Source organism: Papilio polytes, unplaced genomic scaffold (genome assembly GCF_000836215.1).
Source record: "Papilio polytes unplaced genomic scaffold, Ppol_1.0 DF822733.1, whole genome shotgun sequence".
Classification (NCBI taxonomy): domain Eukaryota; kingdom Metazoa; phylum Arthropoda; class Insecta; order Lepidoptera; family Papilionidae; genus Papilio; species Papilio polytes.
The window spans coordinates 3,211,570-3,220,686 of record NW_013526471.1 but is presented as its reverse complement, the minus strand read 5'-3'; the positions used below and the strand labels follow the sequence as shown (position 1 = coordinate 3,220,686).

Sequence of the window (9,117 nt, the reverse complement as noted above, 5' to 3'; positions counted from 1 at the left end):
TGTATTTTCTTCTGTTTTTAGTGCATTTTGTTTTGTTTTTCGTGTATTTTGTTTGGAAGTCGGTTTTGTTTTTTTATTAAAAAGTTTATTTTAGCAGAATTAACAAGAAGTAATAATAAATATTGAATGTTGTTGGAGGAAAAAAAAACAAGAAGAATATTTTTATTTCTCAGTCAGTAAACATGTCATCGTAAGGAATAGTTGCAAGAAATCTATTTACGTATGTAAATAGTGGTCCAAAAACTGCTGCACGGTACGCGTCTCTTGTCAACACATGAAGTTCCTTGAATTTCTCGTGATCGAAACGAACCTGCGCCTGGCCTAAAAAATATGAAAAATGAAATATCATGATACTAGATACATAATCGTCTGATATTATTTAAAAATCTTTAAAAGAGTTTAACTAATATTTTTAGATATAATTGACGTAATTAGCTTCACCACTCCAATTTACTGAACCCGTCAGAACATCGCGCTGTTTCTCAATACTTCTGACATTTACAGATGTCATAGGGACGGGGCGTGTATGCCAATATCTAGTGATGCGCCGTTTTCTTAACAATTCATACTTTAACTTTATACTCACGGGAAGCAATTGAATTTGGTGTAAAGCGATAAAAAGCAAAATCTATAGGCTCCTTTGGCTGTCCTGATACTACATGTTTTTTGATAGCTATATGACGTTGACCGTCTTCACCTTGAATCTTTTCGATCTCCGTATTAAAATACATAAAATATAAACCTGTGAAAATAATGAAATTGACTTAGAAGAGATAGCTCCTGAGTAATAAACATTCCTCGAAAGACAAGCTTAAAGACGTTTCTTTAAGGCAGCGATTTGTGGCTTAAATGCCAAGGAACGAAGCTGTGAATTAAAACGTCAATTCAGCCTTTAGTCGTTCAAAAAGAAGAAGAATAAATTACTAAAAAAGTAATAATTGCACTTAGACTTTATTAATCAGCAGTGAATCAACTTCTTTTTATTTTTATCTAAAAATCTAAAGATCAAAGTACGTTTAAAAATTACTGAGGATTAATTAATGCATGTGTTCACCTGATACTTTAAAAATTAAATTTTAATTTTTTTGCTACGTTATCATTTGTATTTATTTTTCTTCTTGTTACTGGTTTTTGAGACTTTAATTTAATAATGCTGACATCTAATAAAGTATTGAAGCAAAATCGCAATTTTTATTAACAAAACTCACCTGTAGTAACCTTGTAAGTACCATTCCTCTTTAATTGTAAATCAACGAGTTCTCCTGCGACTTCATATATTCCTTGGATGATCAGTGAAGGACATTTTACATCAAAAAGTAAAGTCGATAAATCTAAATTCAAACTGGAAGAACATTAAAAATGATATTATTAATATTATCCATCTAGGTAAGCGGCAGTGCAACCGCCGCCGAGGCGAGCATAGCCAAACACTATTTTCGCGAAGCGCTTCGGGACACTTTTGGCCCCCCTGTAACTTCGATGTGGATAAAGATAGAAACTTGAAATTTCGAACGTTACTACTTCTATCATTAGACGTAAATTGTTCATAGAACATTTTTCACTATTTAAACATTTACTTTAATTCTTGCCTACCTCATAACAAATAACATATATAAATGTTCTGATCTTTATCCATGCTATATTTGTAACTATTGTACAAAAATGCGTTATGCTACTTACTTGATACGATCAAATTCACATTTTCCAAACCCTAATATTGAGTTATTGGTAAATTTGTACGTGAATATTGGACTATCTCCTTCAACAACATTGGGTATTATTGGATCCAGGCTTTTAACATTTAATGATGGTATGCCGCCTGATATATACTTAAGAACATGATTAGCAGCTTTAATCATGCAAGCTTCATCACTCTTTCCACACCGACCTATTTCATATTCTGAAACAGATATTTAACAGTGGTAGCGCCCGCTTTAACATTTTAGCACGAATGGGCCGGCACGCCCGGTGTAATATCACGACCACACAGAAGACAGGCGTAAAATGGAAGCAATTTCGTGTTTCGTCTGATGAGTGTGGTGCCGGAAGCCTAATTTAAGTCCCTTTCTCTTTACCACCCTTTTCTTATAAGGAGAGGATGGAAAGGGGATGTGGATTTGACGGTGGAGGAGATGCATAGAAAAGGGAAATATCCTCTTTATGTGCGTTTCCTCCTCCGTCGTATAAGGGTAGGCAACGCATCTGCAATTGGGGATGTCTATGGGCAGCCGTCGCTTCGCCATTATGGCGGATTCACGTGGTCGCTTGCTCGTTTGCCACCTTATGTTATAAAAAAAAACATTAGACAAAGTAGTCTAATTCGTTAGTTATAACTCTAAAAATATCTTAAATAGTTGGAAATTATCTATTTTCTTTTAGCGAAAATGTAAGTACCACAAAACTGAAACACTTACTTGTATTAGGTTCTATCAGCTCGATTAGAAGACACAGCGTTAGTAAGAAAATTTTCCATGAACACGTCATAACAACCACGCATTCAGGATTCCAAAAAGCAAATAAACGCAGGCCGCGGTACAATCTTAGATATATCGAATGTGTATTTTATAAGTAACGAATTCCGGTTAATAAAATATGGTAATAACTGGATAACATTTTGCAAAAGCTGTTAATTCAAGTCTAAATTTTCGAAATAATTTTATTACATGGTACCTTATCTCGTAATCTTTCATATAAATGTCAGAATTTTGAAATGACGGTCATATTTATGTTTAATACAGAATAGTCCTGCTTTTGTCAAGGTTCATGCTTTGCAACAATTACACTTACACCAGAGTTTAATTCGCATTCAGATACACTAGAAATAAATAATCTATTTGATGTATAAATACAGAAATGAAAGCAGTAAAGAATGGATTTATAGCCAGGGTACTTGACGTGTTTGCAACTTTACTCTTAAACGAATTTAAAACTCAAGCCCGGTGAAGCTGTAAATGCCTCTTTAAAAGTGGCGACAAAAACTCAGTCACAAAAAAATGCTTGCAACACCGTTGCGCCTAATTTTTCTATCACTCTTGTAGCCTTTTATACACGTAAATTATTGTATAGATTCTAGATCATTCTATTCAAGGTCTTTGTTAAGGTCAAACCAGTGCAGGTTTCACTCTTAACAAGTAGTAATTATCTCAGCTCTATCATACATTTATGTACTTCAACTTCTTTCTTTGTATACTGTACTAGCTGTTCCCATGCGACTTCATCCGCATAAACTTATGAAAATGTTATTTTATTGTTTACATTTGTCAAATAATCAATTGCAAATGTCAAAATACCTTACTATAATAGCAATTTTGCTTTCTTGATGTTGGCAGCAACTTATGGTCTCATTCCCACATTAGGTTTTTATCCGAAATATTAACCCCTATGTTTAACAGCGTGAAAATATACAGCCTAAAGCATGACGTAAGTGTAGGGCTTTTTATTACAAGTAGAATTATTCAAAAACATGCTGTAATTGTTGACATCTTGGACAACAAAGAAGTGTGTGTTTACGCTTTATTATAATAGTATATAGTTACTATTAACCATGAAAGAGATTTCTACGGTATCCCTTTAACATTTTGGAGAGGGAAGGTCAAAATGGATTTATGTAAGATTGTGTAAATCGCAGAACCGTGGAGCCTCGTTATGTTCAGCACCAGCCCTAATTACACCATTTCCCATGTGAATACATTTGTTGTTACCATTAAAGACTTAATAAGATGAAGTAGTAAGGCATATTCAAGTTTTTTTTTTACAATAAATGAAGATTATAATGTAAAAAAAGTCTCAAAAGTTTTATATAATCCAATTGCTTTGAAGCAAGCAAATCTACCAGTTATGTAGTTTGACTGAGAATTAACTTGACTTATATATTATTTAATGATTTTCATACAAGATGCCGAATTTTAGTGTCAGTGACGTCAATCAATTAAAAATCTTCATAAAACTCATTCAATCAAAACTGTTAAGAGTACCTAGTTTTTTTGGACACACACAATATAGCGGCTTATTATACCAAACCTAAATCATATCATACTAATATTATAAATGCGAAAGTTTAGATGGATGGATGTTTGTTAGAGTTTGTAGCCTAAACGGCTGAACGGATTTCGATGAAATTTGGCACAGATGTGGAGGACCGTCTGGAAGAACACATAGGCTACTTACTTTTGTTTTTTTTTTAATCCCACACGGACGGAGTCGCGGGCGAAAGCTAATAATGAGTAAATTAAAATGTATCATTCTTGTAGTCATTTCATTTTTCTAAATGTTAAATGTAATCACGAGATTTCTTGATTTACATCGCAATTTAATGCAATTTGATATGGTTGTTAACTCTAAAATTAATAATATTTTATTCAACTCTCTGAGTTTTCCACTTTTTTATTACTATCGCTTCAATCTAGGCATTAAAAGGAACACATTGAAATATAATATACGAGCTGTTGCCCGCGACTTCGTCTGCGTGGTATTAGAAAAAATACAAACTATATAAATTACAAAAAGCTACGTATCCCTCGGGAAGCGGACAATTCTCAGGGATGAAGCTTATCCCATGTGTACTCCAGACTTTGTTTTATATCTATGCCAAATTTCAATAAGATATGTTGAACCGTTGCAGAATGATCGAGTAAACATTAAAAAACTAAATTAATGAATCCCACGGTAACCGTAACTGTTCTAGGGATAAAAAGTAGCCTATGTGTTCTTCCAGACTATGCTTTAAACCTGTGCCAAATTTCATGGAGATCCGTTCAGCCGTTTAGGCTACAAACGCTAACAAACATCCATCCATCCATCCATCTAAACTTTCGCATTTATAATATTAGTAAGATAAGATAGTATGCGGTACTATCAATCAAATCCCTAACCAAATTTACTTTACAAAGTATTGCAATCATTGGTTTCCACTGCAGAAATTTTGTGTCATTAAAAGAATCGATAAATTCGTAAGTTAATGATTAACTTATATCCCATTTTTCTGTCTTCCCTTAATATGTAATTGTATTAATGTACAGTCGTGGAAATTCGAGATGTTCCACTTGCAGGAAAAATGGCTTTATTCTTTGCAACTTTTTTCATTCCTTTGTATTTTTATCCTAGTATATTCATCTATTGATCAGTGGGTTTTTTTGCTTTTTTTTTTATTTTTACGGAAACATTTAAAAGATAAACGATCTATTGGTTATTTCGCGTCGTTGTTTTAATGCTTACAAAACATTCAAACTACTGTAGCTTTTAAGTTGGAACATTGCCAGGTTACCTGGTTGTACATATACAGATAATAAAACAAAAAGTACAACGAAAATCTTTATTTAAATAGCTATAAACAACTAATTAATAAACAGATTGTCAATAGGCGTAGTCTTAAGTAGTGCGTTGACGCATTTTGAAAAATATTTGAAATTGCCATCGAGTATGGAACCTTGTAAATGTGCCATTACCTCCTTATAATGTTTATGTGCAAAGGCGTGAGCAGCGTCCGCTGAAAAATAATAATAGTAAATAAATCATACGATATATAAGGCTCCTCTTACACAAAGAAACGTGAATCTTAGAAATAAATATTGTATTCATGCGTCGCAAGAATTCGTACACATAATTCAGTGCAGGAGTAGACTACTTATGAACTGTATATGATACACCACCTTCAAAATAGCAGAGACTTCTCTCACAACGATCACACAGGTTGAGAGCGACTGGCAATGACGGATAGAAATGTTGACAACGCATTCCTATATACAAACCGCTATGATACTGTACTTTGAAGTCGCTTAACGATTATAATCGGATTCTAATGTACAGCCTTGTGTAAAACGGCTTTAGGGTTTAAAATTTTTAGTTTTTGGGGCGTTATGTAGAGGATTTTAAAAGAGTCTTGTCAAAATTCAACTATTTAATTAATCTTTATTGAATGATGATTATAATTTTATTTTAAGATCTTTATTTAACAATAGGTATGGACATAATCATCAGATATAATCAAATCAAAATCCTGTTAACATCATTGTGATTTAGTTAATGGGTTTCTGGTTAAATAATCAAAACTATATTAAAAATAGCTGTTCCCGTGCGACTTTATTTGCATGAAATTATGAAAATTGTTTTATTGATTACATTTGTCAAATTCAATTGCAAATGTCAAAATGACAGACATGACATGATTACAAAGCATGGCAATTTTGCTTCCTTGATGTTGGCAGCAACTTATGGTCCCTCTCCCACATTATGGTTTTTATCAAAAACATTTACCTCTAAGTTTAATGTCATGAAAATATATAGAGTATATATGAAAATATAAGAGTTATTCAAAAATATGCTGTAATTGCTGACATCTTAGGCAACAAAGAAGTGCGTGTTTACGCTTTATTATAATAGTATACTTGAGAATTTAAATTTTCAAGTTATACTTACATAATTCCTTTTGTCCATTGAATAAGTTGTCATATTGAAATTTAACTGGTTCCAAAGAATCAGCAACTTGCTTTGATTTCTTTATAGCTAAATACGTTCTTCCATCATTTCCAGTAACGCGTTCCAGTTCAGCGTCAACATTTATTAAATAGGTACCTAAAATATTTACATCGTCAAAGTATTGATGTGCATGCAGTAATAAGTGGGTTGCAATATTAACTGCTTCACAATTACAAAGCTCTCTCGGTAAAATACCACGATAGAAGACATCATCAACATCATCAGCCTTTGTCTGCCCGCTGCTGGACATAGGCCTTTCCCAATGACTTTCACAGAATGCGGTTCTCCGCTTTTCGGATCCAACAGAAGACATTCTGATGTGAAAACAATTCCGCCTTCCGTGTGACGAGTTTGCGTGTCGGTTACACAATACCAATTGTTTTCTCCTTTTCTCATGAGTAGAATGAATCAAATGAATTTGAAAAGTGAAAAGATACGTTGGAAGAGAAGATAATCTCATGTGTCACCGTTATTTTAGAGAAACCTGGTCCTACCTGAGTTAGTATAATAACTTAAACTATTTTAAGTACCTGTAATGGTCCTGCACGGTCCTTGTCCTTCCAATGGAAGTGATAACAGAGTACCAGTAACAGAATAGTGTCCGATCAGTTCTATTGACGGACATTTCAAATCAAATTTTAAATTTAAAGTATCCATATTTAACCTGAAGAAGATAATTAAGAATTTCACATTTAAAACTAATAATAGAATAGAAATAAAAATAATTTCATTAAAAAAACAAGAGATTAACAATTACAATAACAATTATACCAACTAAAACATAATTACAAATTGTGGTTAATATACGTTTAATCTGGTGATGACCACACTAGGCAATACCTGTATCGTGGGCACCGAAAACAGCAGGAAAAATCTTTCCTTACATTAATTACTAAAAACCTACGTTTACGGCGTTTCGGTATTATTTATGAATTATATATTGCTCCAATATAAATGAAAATATGGAAAATTAATTAAATAAGATGTAACAATAAAACTAAATACTTGAATGAGAATAAATACTATATGTTATATATGTATGAATAATAATAATAATACAAAGTATGTTAAGCATATTATAAAGAGTTGACGGAGGAAGAGACGCTTAGGAAGGTAAAATATTCTCTTTATGTAGTTCTCCGTTGATTAAGGCAATGCATCTACAATTGTGGATCTATAGGCCGCGGTCGCTTCGTCATTTCGGCGGATTTAGGAAGCCGCCTACTCGTTTGCCAATTTATTGATATAAAACTACTTATTTGTTTAAGCAAAAATGCGGTCTAGACTATAATACTTGTTATATAGACTATAACATTCTACCATTCATTGTTTTTTTCTCAATAATATTTGTAAATTCTTATAAGACAAAAAATTAGGGCATGAAAACAACAAAATTCTTACTTGACATTTTGAACTTCACATTTTGAAAATCTATTCTGAGTTAGATTTTTATATGTCAACTGTATGGATGGAAGTTTAATTTGAAAAACATCAGTTTTGATCGGATCTATGGGTGGAATGTTTAAAGACGGAACTCCTTGTCCTATAAGACGGAGCGCTATATTTGCAGATTTCGTCATACAATCTTCATCATTAATTTTGCATGGTACGATAATGGAATCTGAAATAGTTTATGTAAAATTAATTACACTTATATGAGATTTGTGCAGTGCCGAGTGCACCTCCATATCATACTAATATTATAAATGGGTAAGTTTAGATAGATGGATGAATGTATGTTAGAGTTTGTAGTCTAAACTACAGAACGGATTATGATAAAATTTGGTACAGTTGTAGAGCATAGTCTGGAAGAGCACATAGGCTAGTCACTTTTGTTTTTTAATACCACGCGTACGAAAACGTGGGCGATAGCTAATTGTTTATAAAGTACACCGACAAATACAATACAAATGTTGTCTATGTCTTTACGTATACTTTCTAGCCATTTTCGTGCTAGGGTCTTTGTGCCGTGACCGCTGTTTTCTTATAAGATATAAGACATGAAAATGTTTTAGTGATAAAAAGGTACTTTGAACTGTCAATTTCTCGGAACCCCATTTTGCATTAATTTGCAAGTTTAAATAAAAAGAAAACTTAAAAAAGATCCCGTAACAAGAAGTAGATCGTCTTATTTATCAATAATTACTAAATATGATAACTTACTTGGGTTACTCTTTGCTCCAAAAGTAAAACAGAACAACGACAAGAAACATAAAATTAAAGTAGACATTTTGAACGACTACCCACAATTAGAAAATTAGTTTAAATGAATTAGACGTTTCTTAAATCTTAACATATTTATACTGATTTAATATTTTTAATTTTATAAAAGTCTTTTTTTTTAATAACGCATTACATTGTTATTTTTTCCTCGAATGTTCTTAACCAAATAAATATGTTAATATAATGAAGTATTATTCATAGTATAAAAAAATACTAAATAGGTTTCTTATGTAAATATTTGTCCAGTAATTATGAATCTTTACGGAATAAAAGTTTCCGATGATGTAGAAAGTCATTGACTATTATAATTAAATCAAGCCTTATTTTTGCGTTTTTCTTTTGTGTTTACATTTATAAACGACAATATCTTTACTAGACATAGTCAACTGAAAGGTGCTGGCAGTTAAGAAAACTTGACTT

At 32.3% G+C, this 9,117-nt stretch overlaps 2 protein-coding genes across 2 annotated transcripts; both read right to left on the bottom strand.

The window, feature by feature from the left end:
• Nucleotides 1-103: 103 nt before the first annotated feature.
• On the bottom strand, nt 104-2,517 carry LOC106105751. Its single transcript, XM_013286186.1, has 5 exons — nt 2,415-2,517; nt 1,681-1,900; nt 1,209-1,342; nt 587-742; nt 104-321 (listed from the first exon to the last, which is right to left on the bottom strand). The coding sequence occupies exons 1-5, from the start codon at nt 2,482-2,484 to the stop codon at nt 170-172; spliced, it is 732 nt and encodes a 243-aa protein (XP_013141640.1). The 5' UTR covers nt 2,485-2,517; the 3' UTR covers nt 104-169.
• Nucleotides 2,518-5,333: 2,816 nt separating this feature from the next.
• Nucleotides 5,334-8,735, bottom strand: LOC106105677. Its single transcript, XM_013286101.1, has 5 exons — nt 8,638-8,735; nt 7,876-8,095; nt 7,005-7,138; nt 6,415-6,570; nt 5,334-5,485 (listed from the first exon to the last, which is right to left on the bottom strand). Exons 1-5 carry the CDS (start codon nt 8,702-8,704, stop codon nt 5,334-5,336), a joined length of 729 nt encoding a protein of 242 aa, XP_013141555.1. The 5' UTR covers nt 8,705-8,735.
• Nucleotides 8,736-9,117: the final 382 nt, after the last annotated feature.